Source organism: Mytilus californianus, unplaced genomic scaffold (genome assembly GCF_021869535.1).
Source record: "Mytilus californianus isolate M0D057914Y unplaced genomic scaffold, xbMytCali1.0.p SCAF_3, whole genome shotgun sequence".
NCBI lineage: Eukaryota > Metazoa > Mollusca > Bivalvia > Mytilida > Mytilidae > Mytilus > Mytilus californianus.
The window spans coordinates 71518011-71543192 of NW_026262679.1; the positions used below are offsets into that span (position 1 = coordinate 71518011).

General features: G+C 33.0%; 2 protein-coding genes across 2 annotated transcripts in view; both read left to right on the forward strand.

Annotated features, from left to right (window-relative positions):
• LOC127734998 (major facilitator superfamily domain-containing protein 10-like) overlaps positions 1 to 9112 on the forward strand; it is a 44889-nt gene extending 35777 nt beyond the window's left edge. The window contains exons 11-13 of the mRNA XM_052245060.1: positions 966 to 1056; positions 2419 to 2556; positions 7829 to 9112. Coding sequence (XP_052101020.1) covers positions 966 to 1056; positions 2419 to 2556; positions 7829 to 7938 — 339 coding nt within the window. The 3' untranslated portion in view covers positions 7939 to 9112. The remainder of the gene's footprint in view (positions 1 to 965; positions 1057 to 2418; positions 2557 to 7828) is intronic.
• A 9047-nt stretch (positions 9113 to 18159) lies between these two features.
• On the forward strand, positions 18160 to 23798 carry LOC127735003 (uncharacterized). Its single transcript, XM_052245069.1, has 7 exons — positions 18160 to 18325; positions 18670 to 18846; positions 19317 to 19424; positions 19768 to 20174; positions 20478 to 20732; positions 21170 to 21268; positions 21608 to 23798. The coding sequence occupies exons 4-7, from the start codon at positions 19770 to 19772 to the stop codon at positions 21761 to 21763; spliced, it is 915 nt and encodes a 304-aa protein (XP_052101029.1). The 5' UTR covers positions 18160 to 18325; positions 18670 to 18846; positions 19317 to 19424; positions 19768 to 19769; the 3' UTR covers positions 21764 to 23798.
• Positions 23799 to 25182: the final 1384 nt, after the last annotated feature.

The window sequence follows — 25182 nt, forward strand, 5'->3', positions numbered from 1 at the left end:
GCAAGTAATTCTAGGTATTTTGAAAAGTAGTGGTGCAAACGTAGCATTGGCACAAATGAGTGGTGGCGCAAACAGATTTCTCCCCTAATGACATACTAATAACTATATATAAATATTACAAAACAAATTACTTTGAGCAAACTGTGACATCAAAAACATCCCACAACATAAGTAAAAATTATTCTTTCTATATATAAAACATATTTTTTACACAGTATAACGCTAACAAAAATTTAAGCCAAATTACACACCATGACATACTACCTGGGATGAGAGAGCATAAAGTAATATAATCCAGGTCCAACATATTAAAGAGGAGACACGCCTGTGGGTATTTGATCGTTTTCTATTGATTTTTAGGAATATAAAGAATATGTATCATTTCTAGCAAACAATAAGTTTTTATTTAAGACCCAGAGTGAGGTTTCAAATGTTTTTGTTTTCAGAAAGAAAGCTTCAAGGAGGCCCACATATTCTCTGGTTGAAAACTGTTAGCAGTGTTTTGCACACATTATAATAAGTAGAGTTTTCTTAGTAGTTTTGGATGTTCGACACTTTTATTACAGGGAATGATGTAGTTGATGGTTTGATATTTTTATTACAGGGAATGATGTACTGTAAATTCAGAAATTAATGCGAGGTTTTTATTAATGCGAATAATGCGACTGAATGAGTATCGCAATAAAAAGAACTCGCATTCTTATATCTGATACATATAACTGCATGCAGATTATCCTGAAATCGCAATAATAAATCTCGCATTTTAGTCCATTCTAGAAAATTCGCAATAATAAATGCACGCAATAATTTCTGAATTTACAGTAATTGATCGTTTGATATTTTTATTACAGGGAATGATGTAATTGATTGCTTGATATTTTTATTACAGGGAATGATGTAATTGATTGCTTGATATTTTTATTACAGGGAATGATGTAATTGATTGCTTGATCTTTTTATTACAGGGAATGACTTTACTTATACCAGCCTTTATTATTATGGCTTTTGCATACACAGCAAGTATCATGTACACTGGCCTTTTTCTCTTTGCTTTTGGTAAGTGATAAGATAAAAAACATGATCTTTAAAATAAGGCAGGTGAAATAAAAACTTTAAAGTTATCCAAATTTTCTATATGAAATAAGATGTGGTTTGATTGCCAATGAGACAACTATCCACCAGAGACCAAATGAGCAAAACCCATACTGTATAGCCATCTATGAATGACTCTGACATAACAAAATGTGTAAAACCAACATCCTGATTTATTAGAAAACAAAAAGAAATTGATTTTAGGCTACCAATGAAAATCCCTGACAGGCTCCTGACTTGAGACAGGCACATATGGAATTTGGTGGGGTTATACTGTTTCCGACGGCGTTGGCGGCTTCAGCGGTGTCAACAATGTATAAGTTTGTGATTAGGTCAGTTTATGGGAACTGCTAGTGGTTAGTCAATGATATTTGGTATGCAGTTGTATTAGCATTGGCACATCTCATTTCCATGGAGATTATTTGGCCCTGCCCCCCTCAGTCATGGTCTATTAACTTTGAAACTTTTGCTTAGTTTACATGTATTAGTTTGTGATTAGGTCAGTTTAAGGGGTACCACTAGTGGTAGGTCAAATGTATATTATATATAGATGCATCAGCATTGGCACATCTCATTTCCTTGGAGATCATTTGGGGACGCCCCTCAGTCATGATCTATTTAATGTTTTGCATAGCTTACATGAAAAAGTTTGTGATTAGATAAGTTTAAGAGGAACCACTTATGTTAAGTCAATGATATTTGTATGCAGATGTATTAGCATTTGCAAGTCTCATTTCCATGGAGATTATATTGCCCCATCCCCTTATCATGGTTCATTGACTTTGAAACTTTTACATTGTTTAGAATCTAATGGTTTGTAGTAGAAAGTTTGTGGGTTTTTTTTGTCACCAATTGCTGAAAATAAAACATACGGGTAAAATGCATTAATTGTCTTATATCTTGAAAACTATAGAGAAAATCTGATGGTGGATGGCACCAAAATGCTCAGAATAACAATTTCATGTGTTTTGAGTGAAATACTGCAGGATTGCAGTTGCCATTCCTTAAACAAGCACTGTGGAAATAATGATATATGATATTTGGTATGCAATTTTATTAGCATTGATTCATCTCATTTCCATGGAGATTATTTGGCACTGCATGCTCAGTCATGATTCATTGACTGAAACTTTTGCATAGGTTACATGTTTAACTTTTGCCATTAAGATTTCAACATTTGCTCTAAACTATCAATATTACATACAGGCCAGACATATCTTTGTGTCAACAGTTTAAATATGTAAGTTATTTGATATGGCATATTTTTACTTTTGTGGGATAACAGTTTCTTGTAACCTTTTTTTATATTTATCATCGTTGTTACAGCATCAGCAACAGTAGTGCCCTGTTTAACAACTTTGATCTCACAGTTTGGCGGAACTGACCAAAAAGGTGTCATCATGGGCGTATTTAGATCCCTTGGAGCTTTAGCTAGAGCATTAGGACCATTTATAACATCAACTAGTAAGTAGACTCAAATTAATTTTGTAAACTCAGTAACAATGATGTCAAAACAGCAATGACAATGTATTTTACTTTCAAAATATTTAGTTTAAAATTGATTGAAGAATTTCATAAGTTTTCTTGCTCATGCCTTAGATGATTGCCCATCTCTCATGAATAACTGAATATGTGGGGTATACATCAGTTAAACAGCACTCCAATGACATAATAAATCAAAAGTATTCTGGAGGTATTTTCACATTTTTTTTGTGTTTTTGGACATTTTCTTGAAAACTGAAATAGCTAGAGATATAATAACCAGCAAATCAGCAGCATAACCAATAGAAAATCCACAAATATATTCAAATAAGTCAACATAACCAAAACTGTCAATCAGCTCCTTATTTGAGTAATTGCCTTTGATGTATTTTTACTCATTTTTGTCTTTTTTTTTTATTATTTTGAAGTGTTGATAAGAAGTTACTGTCCTTAAATGATGGTACAAAATGTATTTACCCTTTTCTTTGTTTCTGTCTATGATATCTTCAAAACTATGAAAGCCAGAGAGAAATTGTAAACAACAAAAATTATCAGGAAAATAAGATAAAAAGGTCAACATAAACTAAATTGAGAATAGGCTTCTAAAACCAGTTATTTCCCTTTTATTGCATTTTTGGCTATCATTTGGGAACTTTAGTAGATAGAAACAGAAAAAATAATCAGCATGATAAGTTCTATAAATGGGGGAATATAACTGAATTTTTTGATAGAGTCATTAAATGACAATTATGTACCAATGTCATACCCAAGAATGAAGGACAATAATGACCGATTACCCTTATCAGCGACACCGGGGGTGCAATGTTTTCAATGATGTTCGATTAACATAGAAAGTAATGGGAAAATAAATGGGTACCCTTCATTAATTCTTCATATTATTTTTATTAATCATTTGAATTCTTATTAACACATACGAACGAATTCTACATAGATTTACCTTTCTGATGGTATTAAAAAAATTCAGTTCATCTTATCTCATTGTTAGGTCTTCGATTTTTTGAAATTTCATTATCTTAATTCCCTTACTCACATCAGTAAATATCAATGAATTACCTCAAAAGAAAAGAGACAGCAGTAACTAAAAAAATTGAAGCACACTTAATATTCGGAGGAAATACTATTAACACATACTGTTGAATACTCCTGTCAATAAGCTATATTTTGATGTCAGAAAACTCAGTTTAAATTAAGAAATTCTTAGGTCTCCGGCGTATTGAAAAGTGGTCTTTGAAAAAAAATTACTAACACAAATTTAATTATGAAAACAACGTACATTAGCGAGATCATACTGTTATACATGTAAAATAAATTCCAGTTATTCTTAAATAAATGAAATAATACATAATAAGTTCAAATTCAAAGTGTTCACTGCGGCTATTTTTTATTGTTCAAATAGAAACGAGGAATATTGAATACAAAATAAAATTATATTTAATTATATTAAATTGTATTCGTCAGGATAACTCATCTGTTCAAAGGACATAATGGAGTTTTACTATAAGGGTTCTTGTTCATTATAGTTCATAGTTCGTACAATTTCATATAATAGAAACTATACAAATTGAAAATGTTCTACATGATAAAGCACATCAAATGAAATAAAGGGTTTGTCCCTAGGGGTCACCCCCACCCCCTGCCATTTGACAAAGTTCTAATATCTTGTAAGTGGTCAAGATCCCCACCCCTAAACCATATATATTCTGGTTTGTCATGATAAAGCACATCAAATGAAATAAAGGGTAAGTCCCCAGGGGTCACCCCACCCCCTGTCATATGAGAAAGTTCTAGTATCTTGTAAGTTGTCCAGATCCCACCCCTAAACCATATATATTCTTGTTTGTCATGACACAGTCCATCAAATGAAAAAAAGGATTAGTCCCCACAGGTCACCCCAACCCCCTGCCATTTGAGAAAGTTCTAATATCTTTTAAATGGTCGAGATCCCCACCCCTAAACCATATATATTCCGGTTAGTCATGATACTGCACATTAAATGAAGTAAAGTATTAGTCCCCAGGGGTCACCCCCACCCCCTGCCATTTGAGAAAGTTCTAATATCTTGTAAATGGTTGAGATCCCCTCCCCTAAACCATATATATTCCTGTTCGTCATGTCACAAAGATTCGAAAGATATATAGGATCAGTCCCCAGGGGTCCCCCCACCCCTAATGATCTAATATCTTGTAAATGGTCGAGATCCCCACCCGTAAACCATATATATTCTGGTTTGTCATGCCAAGATGATTTGAATGATATACAGGGTCAGTCCCCAGGCATTACTAATGCATATAACTTTACTGGACTTTGCCCAATGTCATGCGAACCTGGGAATGACGAATCATGGGAGCTTCGTTTGGGAGACTTCGTAACAGCATCCTGTTACAATCATTTCTTGTTATCCTCTGTCCAATATAAAAAGATTGGGTTATCTCGCTTGGAAATGTGACATATTTTTGCACATGAATGGCTTTTGCAATTATCTTGAAATATTTTATAAATGATAGAAACTGTAAAAACAAAAATGATCAGCAAGACATGATCTACAAAAAAAAATTAAGTGATGGAAATAGTCTATATTAACTCCTTATTTGGGTTATTGCCCTTCAAAATTTTTAATGCCCCCGCCATAGCGGAGGGGGCATTAAGTTTTACCCTTGTCCGTCTGTACGTCTGTACGTCTGTCCCAAAGTTGGTTTCCGTTCTCTAACTTTAGTTTGCCTCAACCAAATGTTATGAAACTTATACACAATGCTTATTACCACAAAACACAGATTGAGTTTGAATTTTGGTGGCGTCACTATAACCGTTCTAGAGTTATGCCCTTTACAAATGGAAAAATTGCTGAATTTTTCTTTTCCGTTTTCTAACTTTAGTTTGCCTCAACAAAATGTAATGAAACCTATACACAATGCTTATTACCACATAATACAGATCAAGTTCGAAATTGGGTGGCGTCACTTTTACAATTCTTGAGTTATGCCCCTTTATAAACATAATAAAATGCTCCGCTGGGCGCAGCTTGATACGACCGCAGAAGTCGAACCCTGAACAGTTGGGGCAAGTATGGACACAACATTCAAGCTTGATACAGCACTGAATTTGGATTGTGATTAAATATTTGACACAGCACAGGTTTCTGACACAGAATGAAGGTGGTCTAAGAATTTAAAAATGTTTAATTTACCTATTCAAACCATATCATTATTATTTGCTTTTATATATAAATCAGAAATAACCAATTTAAAATGGAAAATTTTAAAGAAAAAAAAATCACCTCCCCCCCCCCCCCAATTTTTTGAACCCACTTATGATTCATCACCCCCAAACTCAATCCCAGCCTTCCCTTTGTGGTATGGTACCTTGCAGTACAATTCCAGAGAGATCAATACACTTGAACACAAGTTATAGCCTGGAAACTAGAAAAATGCTTGTTTGTTGGCCCCTTTTTGACCCCAAATTCCTAAACATTTAGGTCAATTACCCCAAACTCAAACCCAGCTTTCCCTTTGTGATATGGAACCTTGAAGTACAATTTCATAAGATCCATACACTTACACACAAGTTATTGTCCTGAAACTAGAAAAATGCTTGGTTTTTTGCCCCTTTTTTGGCCCCTAATTCCTAAAATTTTGAGGCAATTACCCCCAAAATCAATCCCAGCCTTCACTTTGTGGTATGGTACCTTGCAGTACAATTTCAGAGAGATCCATACACTTGAACACAAGTTATTGTCTGGAAACTAGAAAAATGCTTATTTTTGGCCCCTTATTCCTAAACGTTTTGGGCAATTACCCCCAAACTTAATTCCAGCTTTTCCTTTGTGATATGGAACCTGGTAATACAATTTCAGAAAGATCCATACACTTACACACAAGTTATTGTCATGAAACTAGAAAAATGCTTGTTTTTTGCCCCTTTTTTGGCCCCTAATTCCTAAAATTTGGAGGCAATTACCCCAAAAATCAATCCCAGCATTCCCTTTGTGATATGGAACCTTGTGGTACAATGTCAGAGAGAACCATACACTAACACACAAGTTATGTCTGGAAGTTACAAAAATGATTATTTTTGGCCCCTTTTTGGCCCCTAATTCCTTTACTGTTGGTACCATAACCCCCAAAATCAATCCCAACCTTCCTTTTGTGGTATTGAACCTTATGGTAAAATTTCATAGAGATCCATTCACTTAAACTAAAGCTAGAGTGCGAAAACCAATGTGTCTTCGGACGACGACGCCAACGTCATACCAATATATGAATTTTGCGGTCGTATAAAAATTGCTGAATTTTTCGTTTCTGTTTTCTAACTTTAGTTTGCCTCAACCTGAAACGTATACACAATGCTTATTACCACATAATACAGATCAAGTTCGAAATTGGGTGGTGTCACTTTTACAATTCTTGAGTTATGCCCCTTTATAAACATAAAAACTGCTGAATTTTTGGTTTCCGTTCTCTAACTTTAGTCTGCCTCAACCAAATGTTATGAAACTTATACACAATGCTTATTACCACATAAAACAGATCAAGTATGAAATTGGGTGGCATCACTTGTACCTTTCTTGAGTTATGCCCCTTTATAAACGTAAAAATTGCTGAATTTTTCGTTTCTGTTCTCTAACTTAAGTTAGCCTCAACCAAATGTTATGAGACTTATACACAATACTTATTACCACAAAACTCAGATCAAGTACAAATTTGGGTAGCCTCACTTTTACTGTTCTTCAGTTATGTCCCTTTATAACTTTATATGATATGCAAGCCGGAGCAACATCTGTGTCCCATGGACACATTCCCCATTTATTTTAAATATTCTAGTAGAACTAGATCAAACATAATCACAATATGTATTCTTGATGTTTTGTTAAATTTGACCTAGCTTTTTCTGTAGGTTTTATATTAATATCCCACATGATCTTGTCGTAAATTTGGTTGACAGCTTATCCCCACTTTGTCCATATATCCAAATAGGTACTTAAAACAATCTTGTAAAATAGATTGCATATGAACATTTATAAAGCTTTCAACTAGCTACGGAAGAGGTTCTAAATGAAAACTAGTCCTAAGTATGTAAAAGAAACTAGGCAATATGTTATATCTGTTAATAAATTGTAACTTTCTAACTAAATGAAGCATTCATTTTGTTTTAGTTAAAAGTTACGTAATGTACATTTGGTTTTAAAAGTAATCTAAATCATTTTATTACATTACATTTTTTTTAATTTATTTTGCAGTCTACTGGAGTTTGGGGGAAAAGGTTTGTTACATTTTTGGTGCAGTTTGTCTTCTGTTCCCGCTGCTTATGTTGAGGATGGTTATGACCACAACAAAGAAGAATGTATGATAGGAGAATATGAAACTTATAACATCTATCATGTCTATGCAACAAAAAGCCTTGTGATATTTTTAAAGAAAAATATAATTTTATGAATAACTGTAATATAAATGTTAATTTTTAGCTCACCTGTCCTAAAAGACCAGGTGAGCTTTTGCCATTCCTTTGTGTCGGTTGTCTGTCCATCACCCTGTGTAAACTTTTTCAAAGATTTTCTCCTCTGATATGACTGGACCAATTTCAAACAAACTTGGGCTGATTGATCCTTTGGGTATATTGTATAAAGTTTTCAGTTTTCATTCTTGTCCATCAAGAAACATGACCGTCATGCCTAAAAATAAAACATAGGGTAAAATGATTTTTTTGACTAATATCTCAAAAACTTAAGCAGTTAGAGTTTATCTGACAGGGCGAAAATTATTAGCAGGTCAAACCACATCTCCTGTAGAATTTTGAAAAATATAACAGATAGAAAGAAATTTTGAACAGTAAAAATGACCAGAACAATAAGATCTACAAATAAGTCAACTTAAGGCAACAATAAGGCGGAAAATATCAAAAGACACCTTGTAGGAGTTGTTGCTTTTAAATGATAGTTTAAACCCTTTTGCATTTATAGGGGAAACTATAGTTGATAGAGAGAATTATTTAATAGAAAAAATGTTCAACAAAATATGACATACAAAAAGGTTGCAACTTAAATTTTCGAGGTAAAATTATCGAAATATACCTTATTAAGCTAAGTACAACCCATGCTTTACAAATATTAAGGGGGGGGGGGGGGGGGGGCGCAAGCCCCCGCCTGAATCCGTCCCTGTCAATGGACCCCTTATAGGAGTTATTGTCATTGACTTTAATAAATAATCATAAATTGTGAACAGTAGAATATGATCATCAGTACAAGACCTACAAAAATGCCACAAAATAAGATCTACAAATAATCAAACATAACTAATTGTAATAAAGAAAGAAAAAATATCAAAATGGCATATCTTTTACAAGGTGAGCGAATCAGGTACTTGGGAACCTCTTGTTTTTTTTAGTACATTTATAAAAGTATTTTTTACATAATATTTCACAAAATTTACTTGGTACATAAAGTGTTCTTGGGAGATAACTTGTATCTATATAATGAAAATAAAATGTTCTTGAATATTACTTAATTATTAAACATAGAAGGATACTTTGGTTTAAAATTATACATACAAATCATATGCATTGACAGTATAATGTTGTTAGACTATCAAATTGTTATCATATTACAATTTCCAAAATCTTTTGATAATAACCTGTTGAACATCATGGAGATAAGTATCTTATACATATTAGTTCCTTGTTCATTCTTTTACAAAGTTGATGAAGGTCTATAATAAAACGGAGTGTTTATTGTTACGGCTAGCCAGAAGAATAGTTAAAAATCTCTATTTTTCCTGCCATCCGTTTGCGGATACGCAAATGTTCAATATCAACAGAAGTGTCATGTGGCACGAAAAGTGTCCCGGATGAGGCACGTATGCAATGGTTGTTTTGAGAATTGGAGATCGTGATTTATTTTTAAAGACGTCTTAAAGAAAACTAGAGAGATTGTGATTGCTTTAAAAACAAATTTCTATAGAAGTGACTCTAGAACAATAGCGTATGCATGTAAACTGAGAGGAATAAAGCCTGAAATCAGACTGAAATTGCTGATTTACCCCATTATTATACCCTGGATTTAAAAAAGTGGGGGTATACTGTTTTACCTCTGTCTGTCCATCCATCTGTCCATCCATCCATCAGTCCATCCATCCGTCCGTCCCATGAATATTTTTTCTTCGCATCTTTCTCGGGAACTACATTACAAGGATTTCTGAAATTTGGTTTCAGGGTTTATATAAGTCAGCTATACCGTGTGATGCGTTTTCAGATTCATCACTCAACAACTTCCTGTTTACCGAACACTTGCATCATTTTACACATGATAGCCAAGTTGACAATTTTCATCACATTTTTCTCAGGAACTACAATACAAGGATTTCTGAAATTTGATTTCAGGGTTTATATAGGTGTCAGACCACCAAAAACTCCCTCCAATTTAGAACGTATGTAAAAGTAGGCCTACTCGGACAAAAAATAGTGCATTTGATGTCATTGTTTACTTAAAAGAGGGACGAAAGATACCAGAGGATCAGTCAAACTCATAGATCGAAAACGAACTGACAACGCCATGGCCAAAAATAAAAAGACAAACAGACAAATAATAGTACATATGACACAACATAGAAAACTAAAGACTAAGCAACACAAACACCACCAAAAACTGGGGGTGATCTCAGGTGCTCCGGAAGGGTAAGCAGATCCTGCTCCACATGTGGCACCCGTCGTGTTGCTTATGTTATTACAAATCTGGTAAATAGTCTAATTCGGTAGGTCACATTCGTGAAAAGGGAAGGGTATTGTAGTTACGACATAAGGAACATATCCGATATAACTAACCAACAAATTTGCAGAAATGAAACTTTTGGTGAAAGAGAAATATATTAAGACCATTTTGAGCCAAAATTTTCTTGTCTATGAGTTAGAATTAAACATTGAGGATTAATGCGCTCCATAGTATACTAATTTAAGATTTCCAGAAAACCAGGGGTTATTTTTAGTGGTACCTCAGTTCGGGAGGTCACTTCTTTTTTAGCTCACCTGACCTGAAAGGTCAAGTGAGCTTTTCTCATCACTTTGCGTCCGTCGTCCGTCGTCCTGCGTCCGTCGTCCGTAAACTTTTACAAAAATCTTCTCCTCTGAAACTACTGGGCCAAATTGGACCAAACTTGGCCACAATCATCATTGGGGTATCTAGTTTAAAAAATGTGTCCGATGACCCCGCCAACCAACCAAGATGGCCGCCATGGCTAAAAATAGAACATAGGGGTAAAATGTAGATTTTGGCTTATATCTCTGAAACCAAAGCATTTAGAGCAAATCTGACATGGGATAATAAATTGTTTATCAGGTCAAGATCTATCTGCCCTGAAATTTTCAGATGAATCGGATAACCCGTTGTTGGGTTGCTGCCCCTGAATTGGTAATTTTAAGGAAATTTTGCCGTTTTTGGTTATTATCTTGAATATTATTATAGATAGAGATAAACTGTAAACAGCAATAATGTTCAGCAAAGTATGATCTACAAATAAGTCAACTTGACCAAAATGGTCAGTTGACCCCTTAAGGAGTTATTGCCCTTTATAGTCAATTTTTAACCATTTTTCGTAAATTTTTGTAATCTTTTACAAAAATCTTCTCCTCTGAAACTACTAAGACAAATTTAACCAAAATTGTCCACAATCATCATTAGGGTATCTAGTTTAAAAAATGTGTCCGATGACCCTGCCCACAAACCAAGATGGCCGACATGGCAAAAAAATAATACATAGGGTAAAATGCAGTTTTTGGCTCATATCTCTGAAACCAAAGCATTTAGAGCAAATCTGATGGTATAAAATTGTTCATTAGGTCAAGATCTATCTGCCCTGAAATTTTCAGACCAATCAGGCAACATGTTGTTGGGTTGCTGCCCCTGAATTGGTAATTTTAAGAAAATTTTGCAGCTTTTGGTTATTATCTTGAATATTATTATAGATAGAGATAAACTGTAAACAGCAATAATGTACAGCAAAGTTAGATCTACAAATAAGTCAACATGACCAAAATTGTCAATTGACCCCTTAAGGAGTTATTGCCTTTTATAGTCAATTTTTTACAATTTTCATAAATTTTGTAAATTTTTGTAAATTTTTACAAAATATTTTCCACTGTAACTACTGGGCCAAGTTCATTATAGATAGAGATAATAGTAAGGAGCAAGAATGTTCAGTAAAGTAAGATCTACAAACACATCACCATCACCAAAACACAATTTTGTCATGAATCCATCTGTGTCCATTGTTTAATATGCACATAGACCAAGGTGAGCAACACAGGCTCTTTAGAGCCTCTAGTTATAAGATTTTAATGGTATGTTGAAAATTGGCATGTAGAAAGGTGATACCTGTATGATTCAGGATATATGTGAAAATTGCAAAATTTGGTTGAACAGATAGGGATTTTTAATTGGTGGTCTGACACCTATAAGTCACCTATACCGTGTGATGCGTTTTCAGATTCATCACTCAACATCTTCCTGTTTACCGAATACTTGTATCATTTTACACATGATAGCCAAGTTGAAAATTTTCGTCACATTTTTCAAAGGAACTACAATACAAGGATTTCTGAAACTTGGTTTTAGGATTTATATAAGTCAGCTATACGGTGTGATGCGTTTTCAGATTCATCACTCAACAATATCCTGTTTACCGTCAAGTATTTGGGCGGGGGTATCATCAGTTAGCAGTAGCTCGCAGTTTCACTTGTCTTTACCTGTATCAACTGATGGAGGTAAAACGCATTTCAACAATTCACGGGAAAATGACTAAATCAAATATGCTTGGATGCATTATTTCTAAGTTCTACTACAACGGAGATCTATGAACATGCACTGATTATGACTGATATGCCTGGACTGGGAATAGGATAGCAGGGTTGGGGTAGCCCCCGTTTTTTATTCTGTTTTATCTAATAATAAAATTTGTTCTATGTATTTTTCTATCGTAAACACAATCTTACTTTGGGGACAGGTTACACGTGCCTAGCCTTTTCTAGTATTTCCTATGTGTTAAAAATCAAACTTTTTAAATAAAAAAATCGTGCAAAATCATTTAACAACCTGATTTGAACCAAACTTCAAGGAAACGATAAATTCAGAATCTTCTTTATGAATCATAGATGTCCATTGAAGCCATAAATAAGTGGCCCGACTCTTAACCTTACAGGAAATTCATAGGTAGAACAACTAAAAAAGGAGAGTCATTTTTGCCCTCCCCTGATTCCTTTAGAAAAAAAAAAAATCTGAATAAGCTGTATATACTTTGTAGTAAATTCTTTTGCATTTTGATTTTTTTTTAGTGAATGAATGGAAACATTATTTGCACATTTTTTTGCCAAGTCTATTATAGAGACTTTAATTCAAAAGTGTATTTGCTGCATATCAATAGATGTTGATATATTCTTCTTTTTATCTCATTTGACAAGCTGTTTATATTAACGAGGAATCAGTGTGTTCCATGGAACAGTCAGTAGAAAAATAAATCAAAATTGGTTCTTGAGGAGTTTATTCCCATAATAATTCTGTTTTTATTATTTGATTTTTGTTGCGTTACTACTTTTTACCTTGAGTTTATAATAACTTAATAAATAAGTAACGTCCGCTCGGAGAACGTGCAATAAATGAATAGTTCCAATTCTCAGTGTATGCATGTGAGGGGAAATTTTTGCCACTACATTTTCCATTGGATGCTACAATAACCTCTTAATCATAAACATATTCATTTTTCATTTTTATACGACCACAAAAAAATTTTGTGGTCATATATTGGTATGACGTTGGCGTCGTCGGCGTCGTTGTTGTAGTCGTCGTCGGTCGTCGTCCCAAGACACATGGGTTTTTGCACTTTAACTTTAGTTTAAGTGAATGGATCTCTATGAAATTTTACCATAAGGTTCAATACCACAAAAGGAAGCTTGGGATTGATTTTGGGGGTTATGGTACCAACAGTCAAGGAATTAGGGGCCAAAAATAAGCATTTTTGTAACTTACAGACATAACTTGTGTGTTAGTGTATGGATCTCTCTGACATTGTACCACAAGGTTCCATATCACAAAGGGAATGCTGGGATTGATTTTGGGGGTAATTGCCTCCAAATTTTAGGAATTAGGGGCCAAAAAAGGGGCAAAAAACAAGCATTTTTCTAGTTTCATGACAATAACTTGTGTGTAAGTGTATGGATCTAAACGTTTAGGAATTTGGGGCCAATAAGGGGCCTAAAAACAAGCATTTTTCTAGTTCCAGACAATAACTTGTGTTCAAGTGTATGGATCTCTCTGAAATTGTACTGCAAGGTACCATATCACAAAGGGAAGGCTGGGATTGAGTTTGGGGGTGATGAATCATAAGGGGGTTCAAAAAATTTGGGTGAGGGATTTTTTTTCTTTTTTTTTCTTTAAAATTTTCCATTTTAATTTGGTTATTTCTGATTTATATATAAAAGCAAATAATAATGATATGGTTTGAATAGGTAAATTAAAAAAAAATTTTAAGTTCTTAGACCACATTCATTCTGTGTCAATAACCTATGCTGTGTCAAATATTTAATCACAATCCAAATTCAGTGCTGTATCAAGCTTGAATGTTGTGTCCATACTTGCCCCAACTGTTCAGGGTTCGACCTCTGCGGTTGTATCAAGCTGCGCCCAGCGGAGCATTTTATTATGTTTATGGCAGGAATAATAGCATAATATCAGAGAAAAGCTATTCTTCTGGATGGCCGGAAGAGACTTTTTTTGCTATTGTTCCAGCTAGCCGGAAGAATAGCCACTTCCATAATAAAATGTCTTGCATTATAAGTAAATGGAGATTTGTTGATTAAATTATTATACTACTACATTGGAGTGGTGGTATTCTATATAGACTTGTCCATCAGTCTGTCCTTCGGTTTATCCATTAACTTTCAGGATTTATTACTCATCAGTCTTGCATTGAATGATTTAATATTTGATCTGCAACTTTATATTTTTGTGCTTAATCATGTAAGCAATTTTCAGATTTGTCAGGCAGTCTCAATCTGTTTCACAATATTTGAAATATTATTATAGGGGGGCACCCATTATACCCACTGATAATGGAAATTTTCATATTAACATATTACTCAGTTTCTGTTTAAAGGAATGATTTGATTATTGAATCTGGACTTTTGTAATAAAGCTCCCTTGATATTTTATCTGGATTCATTCTTCACAATTAAGGAACACCAAATTCTACACTTTCATTGGTCGAGAGTACTTTGCTATATTCTAAATGAAATTAGAACAAACTACAATATCCTCTTTATTAAAATAGTATTACAAATAAATCATTCTAAGAATCAACCAATAGAAGTATGATCAGATACATATATGTCACCACACTGTCTTATAATTACATAAGAATTGTAATCAAACTAAAAAAAAGGACATAAAAACGCTAGTTATGAGGGGGCTGATGGGTTATTTTCGTCCTTCGTGATCGAGGTATTTTGCTTGCCGTGATTCACTTTTGCATTGATTTATTATCCGTGACTCGTGATAAGTGCATTTTTCGTGACTCGTTTTCAATTAGATTTTAAAAGTTCTCCGTGATGGAGGTGTTAAATCGTCGTTTTTCGTGAACAGTTTTGTGGTATCAAAATAGAAACCACCCTATTTATCGAACTCCGAAACAGTGGTGACGTTGCTTCGCTAAACTATTAAAGTCAACGTAGCGTCAGTAAGGAGGACGTAACCACTGTTTCAGAGTTTGCTAATTTATCTTAAGAGTTGTCGTTCTTAAACTCTATTTATAAAGGACTGGTACTATTTGAAACAATGTACGGAAACCAGTCGTTAAAGTTAAGTATCGCGTAACCCGAATAATTCAGTCGTTATATTCCGCTGATCTACGATGGCTACATTAACTCACACCGTCTAAATCAGGGTGCACCCCCAGGGGAAAGAGAAACAGATTTTCGACACCAAGTAAGGGGTCCAGAAGACGACAGTTGAAATTCCAAACACCAAAACCACCACAGGCACAGACTCCAAAGTCATCACAGACTCCATCATCTTGCAGAAAGCTAACAGAAACTTCCAAGCTACAATCGCCTGGTCCAAAAGTGAAGGTAACTAGAGACACAAAACTTTACTTAAATGTTCTATATTAAAAATGATGATGTAGACAGTCATGAATAGTTCTATAAAAATAAATGTACATGTATATGGATATACTCACTGTATGAAAAATTGTACACGTATATACATGTACCCTTCATTTTTTATATATATATACTGCTCATTTAAATACAAACTCATTAATATTTTATTATAGTATACACTTGCATTAATACTATGTGTATTTATATTTTAAAGATTATGTAAAGTACAATGAAAGTATATCTTTTCTTTTGAATTCTTATTTTGGTACATGTACATGTATAATAACAAAATGTACATTCAAAATCATCTATAACATATATGTACATGTAACTTCCAAACAATAGTTATTGAATATATTTGATGATCTGGATATGGGTGACCCCTTCCTTTATCTTTATAATTTTTAGACCATTTAATCTCTTCTTATCTCATATATTTTGTCCATTATTTTATTATTCTGTAAACCACACCCAGACCCTCATACATGTACACAAACCCTTGATTTTATAAAAATGCAAATTTTTCAAATGTTAAAAGATATATGTACAATGATGTATATAGAGACTTAATCCATTTTATATACATGTACTTCTGAAATTCTTATCTAGAGGTCTTTTTTGTTTTTGCAGGTTCAAATAGGTTTTAGGAGTAGTCGGCGAAACTCACTTTTGCAAGGCCCTGGTAAACTTGCTTGCAGAGCCATTGTGATGAAACAGTACAAAACAGCATTAAATCACCTGCTTCAAATAGATGAGGGAAATAAGGATTTGGCAACTACTGTGAAAAAGGCACTTGACGATGAAGCACAAAAATTATGTAGATTGAAAAGTTCAGTATTCAAAGTTTCCAACATTTCAAAGTTCACATGGAGGTCAGCAATAAGCCAGTTAGAGAGTACATGCCCAATAACAATGGACATTTTAAGTGCTATTATTGGAAATAGTAAAAAGGACAAATTAGTGAAGACCCCAAGAATGGTGACCAGTATGGGTGTACTACTTTTCAGTAGAAACAGGCAGATGAACACCTTACAAGCAATTAATAGTGTCATGATGTACAGAGGACATGTGAGAACAAGGGTAAGTAAAATACATTTAGTATACATGTACATGACATGTGTATATACATTTATTATATCAGAGGTAACCTTAAAATCTTGTTGTTAACTACTAAGGTTCATGTACATGTATTGTGTTTAAGGTATTTAGCATTCACTCACAGGAGTAACTGCATGCACAAGTTAAGAGTAAATTAAAGTAGGTGATAATGCACATCCCTTTAAAAAAAAGTGAAGATAGATAAATTTGTGTTCCATACACTGTATGCATTAAAAGCATGTCATAGCCCTAGGTTATATATATATGCTGTAATCAAATATCATGTTGTCAATGTAACTATGAAGATAGATAAATTTGTGTTCCATACACTATACATATACATTAGTATGCATTAAAAGCATGTCATAGCCCTAGGTTATATATATATGCTGTAATCAAATATCATGTTGTCAATGTAACTATGTCTACATAGTAGAAGGGGAGGGTGGATTCAAACCATATCCATATATGTATACTTAAGTCCCTATTCAAAAGCATTTATTTAATATTGTTTGGAAAAAACCTGGACCCCCCACCAAATTGATCATGCTATACCAAGTTTTAACAACATGTACTCAGTATGCTGAAACATTTTATAGAATTGTAAAATTTAACTCAGATATACAAATTAATACAACATATTATGTCTGATTTTTAGGTTTACAGTACATTTAACAGAGCAGGGATATGCAACTCCTACAAGGCAACATTAGGCTTAGTAGATCAAATATGTAAAAACTTTGATATGCCTGTCAAGAAGTGGTCAAAAGAGATGTCTAACCAATATCAGCTTAACACAGTCACAGAAGATAGTAGTTAAGGTATATTGAGTAACATGTGATTGATTTAGGAATTTGATAACTTAAATAATAGCTATCATGGTTAAATATTTGCATTTCAGTGAAATATTTAAATTAGGTGTGTCCAATACATGTATGCTTTTCAGAAAAAAAAAAATTGTGTGACATCAAATCCAAATAATGATTAGCATGATTAGTTAATACATGGACAAGGGAGGATGATTCTATGGTTTAATTTTTTTTATTAGTTTATAATTCATGTAATTATCATCAAAATTTAAGAAACAAATGATGTAATTACATATCATGCCATTTGCAAATATTTGTTTGATTTCAATTTCTTTTATTTCTTTATTTTGTTTTATAGCATACACTGTACAAAATGTATATAAATATGTACATGATGTACCTGATCATATGTATAGTTTAGTATATCAGTATATGTACTATTTAATATCATCAGAATCTGAAACTTGAGGATCTTTTACTTTAAAATTCCAGAACATGTGAACATGCCTTTTCTTTTGTAGGAGACCATTGCTATTCTACTATAGACAACACTAGTACTGTGACCTCTGGTGACCATTGCTACTCAGTTGCACTTCTTGTCACAGATACCCCTCTCAAAGGCAAAGAGTCAAATGGTGATTTACCCTCCATTGATGCTAACGAAGTGACAATCCCAACTATAGAATGCTTTGGTATGTTGATGCAACAATTTATATGCATACATGTACATGTAGTTTACAAGATAAAATGCACTGTCTACAATATATATATATACAATGCTATTAAATATTATAACTTTAAGACATGGTTCAATGTCTTATTTCAGGTTAATCATCAAATCATATTGTAAATTTTTGGCTTATATTTTGAATTTATATATTTGTTTTTCTCGCACCAAAATTATTGAGCCATTATTCTAGACATTGCTAGATGGAGAACCAAAATTGAAAATTCCAAAAAATAATCATAACAGTATTATATATAATTATAATGAAATATGTGTCCAATGTATTTCATGTATTATTCTTTTTTTTAGATGATTATTATTACGCTACTCCAATTACCAAGGTCTCTGATGGGGAATTAAGTTCTGTGCATCCTGTTCATAGCCCACTTTTTGTTGGTGAGATCGAACTCTCAGATACTCCACTAAAAGGCAACAGATATTTGAATGTCCATTGTGATGTGTCAGTTTCTACTACAGAACCCTATGGTATGTTGTATATAATACTTTGTAACTATTGTGGAGGGAAATTTTCAAACACAAGTAAAAAAGTTTCAACACATTTGAATAAACCACGAATCACAAGCTTGTGCAATCTGCTGAGTAAAATCAACACTTTGTTGTTGGACCTGCTAGTATAATGCGTTTTGTTAAAATATAACCCGAATAATTCAGTTGTTTTATTCGAGTAAGTTAAAATATACCTTTTTAGCTCATATTTTTGGTCTTTCGGAAAATGTTGTTGGTGCTGTATTTAGACCCCTCCATGTATAGCAAGAAATATGTTTTTGCATGCACACGTATAAATATTGTGTTTTTTTATTCAACTCAATCATAGGTTTGAACATTGTTTTCAATTTAGACTTGCATATATATATATATATATTATGAAAAAATAGTGAATGTTTTTAAATCTTTAAAGATTATAGTTCTACATGTGTACTTTATTTTCAATGCAGATGATACCTTTGATGTTTGGGTACCAAATGTTACAGAAGAACAAACAACTTCTCCAGATCTTTCACCAAGAACTCCTGTTGTAAAATGCGTGACTGATGCAGCTATAGGTATGTTTTTTATTTCTTTTTATATTAAATTTCAAGTAATAATACAATCAGGAAAAGGACAAAACTGGGAATTGTTAGATTAGATGAATTACCTAAGACCAAATAAATATTTTTTTAGGATCAGTCACCTTGTGTTATGTTGATTTCAGAAGTTGACCTTTGTAACCCAGATATTGCTTCATAAGAAGTTCACATGTTAGAATGCTTATGTTTATGAATTAATAAACATGTATATAAACTGTATATATATCATGTATATTGTCTAAAAAGGAGACTATTTTATTTAAACATAATTGTAAAACCTTTGTATTGCATACCATTATATTTATTGATTAAATTTCAGTCATGAGCCAAGATGAATCACCATTTACTACAACTCTAAAGGAAGCTAACAGAGATGGTGGATCCTTTCAAGTTGTGATGGACAATTTAAATTTACATCAAAAGACCAGACATAAAACACTTGATAACAAGAACAAAATACACAACTTAGTTCATTCTATTGCTGTCCATTCTCGTGTGTCAGGATTGGATTTGGATTCAACCCATCCACAGGCTGATATATTATCCATCCCAAATGATGCATTCATCCCTGGAGACCAAGAGTACTTTGACCTGCATCAGGACTTCAAGACATTGATGAAGAGAACTCTTATTGAAAATGTACCATGCTTGGAAAACTTAAAGTATTTAGTGGAATACCATATCCAGCATCAATATTCAAAGCAGTCAGAAAAAAAGAGCAATGTTGTAAGTGATACAATATTTTTAAAAGATAATTTAACATACCTTTTAATATACATGTATAAACAACAATGATCTAATAGTCACAATGTACGTGTATATATATATGATCAATTTTATGAGAAAACAAAGTAAAAAATTATGCTGTTATTTTATAGAATAATTGATCATTTGATACATGATACTGTAGGCAAAACTAAAATTTATAAATACGTGTATATATTTATGCTTTGGTTCAAGCATTTATTACCTATGTTCTATAACGAAACAATATTTGTATGTTAATAACAAACTTCTTTTTTTTTTAAGATTCCTTTAGGCATTTTAGAGAAAGACGAGAACATCATGGAACAGATGATTGAGATAATGGAACACCTGCAACAGTATGTGCCAACAACAGAGAACGGTAAAATGATACCATTACTTCTTGGAGGAGATGCATTGAGTGTAGAAAGGGGTGATGGAGCACAGAGAGCCAGACAAGATGCAAGGACACCAGAGCAGAGGCTAGATGGATACGTTTGGAAAAGTGAGGACTGGCATGGCCACATAATATTATTACAGGTAAGAGCATACTTCTTTTCTTCAGATTGAAAATGTAGTCATAGTATTGAAATCTTTTACCAAGTACTTAGTATTGAAATCTTTTACTAAGTTTTAATTTTTTTTAAATTTTGTATGTCATTTTTTTTTAACATTAAATTTGATTAACAAGCAGAAATTAACTTTCTGTTAAATATGAGGGGCCTGATGGGTTATTTTCGTTCTTCGTGATCGGCGCATTTTCGCTATCGTGATCCATTTTTCTACAGATTAAACTCTTTTTATATTTTCGTGATCTGTGATCAGGTATATTTCTTTTCTGTGAATCGTGATTGACAAAAAAATCAACTCGTGAATCGTGATGAGACTCCCCCATCAGGCCCCTCAAATATGTGTTTATGAAATAATGCCATTCTTTACATACTTATTATAGCTTTGTGTAATTCTCATTATTACAGGAATCATTTAATATGCTGTTCAAAGGCTCATCATCTGGTGAAAGAGGAACACTGTTCCAGTTAAGGAATATGCTTGATAGACGTGGAGTAAAATCAGAGGTAATTTGATGAGTATTCAAAATATGCAAATTAAAGAAATATCGCCAGACACAATAGCCCAATAACATAGGAATGTAATAGTTTAAAGAGGACACTGTAAAACTCCCATATTACAACACTTGAATTGACACGTAGATATTACAGGGATAATTCTTGACTGACTGTTCTGACAGTCAATTATGTTATGATAAAAAGGAGATACAACAAAAATCTCTAACATTCCGGATGGCATTAATCTCATTTTTACAATTCTTATTATAACTTATATATATAATAGAAAAATATTATTATCACAATACTTTTTCTTTTAGTAAATCTTTTTTTTCTTTACCCAAACAGGTGACAAAAGCAGTGAATGATTGCAGAGAGTTTATGAGATTGACCACTCAAGGTTTTATACTCCTAGCTGCATTACAAGTCCTTGGAGTAGACAACTTGAATGAATTCGATAACCACGAAATAATCTTGCAACAGATGAACAAAAAGCAGAATTAATGGAACATATTGTTCAGACTATTGTTGATCGTTTCATTAAGACAGAACGGTTTACTCTAGATTGTGATGACATAACAGAAGACAACAATGAAACCAATAGAGTGCCATGCGGTTATCCTGGTTGTCCAAAATCTTACCTGTTGGATGGACTGTGTCGGCGCAACCATCGACAAACTTGTCAATATAAAGATTTAAATATATTACAGCCACATGAACCAGTCGCAAATGAACCAAAGAAGAAGACAAAGGAAAAATCTGCAGATTCCAAAACTGACTTTAAGTTTAATTACACATGTTGTGTGCTTCGGGATGGTTTGATGGACTGGTGTAGGGAAGACTCAGCCAAAGAGAATGATGGTGATCGCCTTTTTCGAATGTGGAAATTTGATATGCTTAGGTTTTCAAATTCAAACCATACAAAATACCGCCTACTGGCCTTTAAACTTCAAGCACAGATTATGGCTACATTACCTCCAAGGCTTGCCTTTGAACTGAAACATAATCGGTCAATTAATATCCATGGCGGAAAAGGTGGGAACGTACCAGGTGACCTGGCCTTGGAATTCTTCAACATGAGAGCCAAGGATGCTTTGCATGCGCTGCATGGAAATCTAACATCAACGTCCATAAAACGTGTTGGTAGAAGCCTTCAAGGATGCAACGACATCATGGATGCATATGTAAATGGTCTAGGAGAGTATTTTGGAAAGCCTTCAAATTCAAAACCATCTTTGAAAAAGGACATAAACATGATTGTAACACAACTTCAACCAGAGAAACTATTCAATGAAATTCCAGGACGTTATCACAAATCCTTTCAATATATTCCATTCGATCCACTTTCTGACCTGAAAGGGAAGACTTTTAACAAATGGCTAACAGAAAAGAAGGAAACATACGCCAAGATACAGAGACGGAAATCATATTATGTATGAAAAAAAGGTGCTAAACTGTGATAAATTGTTAATGGTGGCTTTAAAAAATGTTGTATAAATACATGTGTATACTTGATTAAGTTACTCCATTTTAATCATACATTTCATGTTCAATATCAGAAAGCTTTCTATTATGTTGTGTTTTTTTATTTATAACTTGTGCTTTTTGTTGTTTTAATGAGTTGAAGGCAGCCCATTAGTAGCATGTATAAAGTTTTTTTTATTCATTGTTATTTTGACCTCTAGATACTGATTCTTGGTTGTGTCTCTTAAAAGTATAAAAATATCATCGTCAGCTGTACATGTATTGCTTTGAAATGAGGCTGGTTTTATTTATAGTGCATTTTTTTTTGTATGTGTTGGTTTTATTTATGGTGCATTTTTTTTGTATGAAAACATGACTGGTACCTGCATGATAACCTTTTTACTTTCATGCATGTATTTCAATATTTTAAAGTTAAACATGTTTATTAGTCAGCCTAGTGCTAACCTTGAAAATGTAGATTTATGTGTAATTCAAAGAAAAACAGCCATCCTTCTAAAAAACTTATGTATTTATATGTCATGGATACTACCAATAGTGCATCACTTGATCATTTCTTCTTTAGTGCATAATTTATCATTTTCTCATTTACTAAGAAATATAAAATGAAAACATCTTCTGTGCAATAACAGTAGAAGTAATAATAAATGCAGTAATATGTTAGCATTTAATTTTTTACAACTGTCATGATTATTGGTGTTTTTTTTTTACATATATGTTATATGTAATTTAAAGTTTTTGAATGTTATTTTAATTATTATGAAGTGAATAGTGCAATGTTAAGAAAATTGTGATATTTGTGTGTGTTATTTTTAATCTTTGGTATACATGTATCTAGTAGAAACATTGACTGTCCATCAATCCTGGAGATCAACAATAATAGAACTTCATTTTTATGTTTTCATAGTGCGAAAAAAGTAATTGTTCACAAGTCATGTGCTTTATTTACTCTGTATGTATACTGTTTAAATTTCATTGTTTTTCATCTGTCAATTAAATTATTAAAAATTCAGCTTGGAAAAATTCAAGCAATAATAAACATGAAAAGCAGTCTTAATCATATTTTGTTACATTTTTTTGCCCAATTGATATGGTTTGCATCACTAGGTTAGATTGGTGTCTTTACAAGACTTTCCAGCTGTAGTTGTGAAGATTATTGGAAGCAAATGTGATGATTCACTTACATTTCCAGCTATGATTTTATCTTGCATATAAAAAAGAAGATGTGGTATGATTGCCAATGAGACAACTCTCCACAAGAGACCAAATGACACAGAAATTAGCAACCATAGGTCACTGTACAGCCTTCTACAATGAGCAAAGCCGATACCGCATAGTCAGCTATAAAAGGCTGAGTAATGACAATGTAAAACAATTCAAGCGAGAAAACTAAAGGCCTAATTTATGTACAAAAAATTAACGAAAAACAAATATGTAACACATAAACAAACAACAACCACTGAATTGCAGCCTTTTTTTAAACATATAGAGATGATATGATAGCCAAACAGACAACTATCCACCAGTGCAAATAAGGTTGATTTAAGCAACATAGTATAGGACACCTTACTACTATTTACAGTAAGCCAAACTCACAGCAGTCATCCATACAAAAATACATGTAGCTGATTTGTCTGAATATTTTGGCATTTTCTTCTCTATACTGGCTTTAATTTGTCATTACTGTAAATTCAGAAATTATTGCGTGCATTTATTATTGCGATTTTGTCATTTAAGACTAAAATGCGATTTCAATTTTTGCGATATTGAGAAAAATCCTGTTTAATTCATACAAAAAATTTCAAAATGAGAGTTTAAATCATTACGATTATAATCCTGTCGCATTTTTCGCAATAATAAAAACATCGCAATAATTTCTGAATTTACAGTACATGTATTGGTATTTATTAACATATCACTTTCATAATGATATTGATTACAGGATTGATATCAAGGACATGAGTCTCGGATCCTGCACAAAAGTTTTCAAATTACCAATAATAAACTGATGCATCTTCATTTTGTCTACAAGCAAAAGTCCCAAACTGATATTTCATTCTAAAAGAAAGAGATAGGTACACGAAGAAGTTAACATCCAAGGTTACTCATTTTAATGCACCAGATGTGCATATAAATTCATACATGTCCTGTGTCCTTAGTGACGCTAAAGATCAAAATATTAATCAGTCTAAGCAAACTGAAATCAAACTCTGAATTGCTGATACATTTGTACAAATCAAAAAGGTCAAAAAGTCTAGTCCAACCAGGAATAAAAGCGTCTTGGGACAGAAAAGTAGGAATTCTCATTGAACAACCAAGTATTATAGAAATTTAAACCTTTGTGCGTGAATATTTATTTGTTATTGCCAATTGAAACTACATGAAGACTAATTGAAACTTTCTTGTATCCCTGGTGCTTTCTACTGGAGAACTGTCGTACA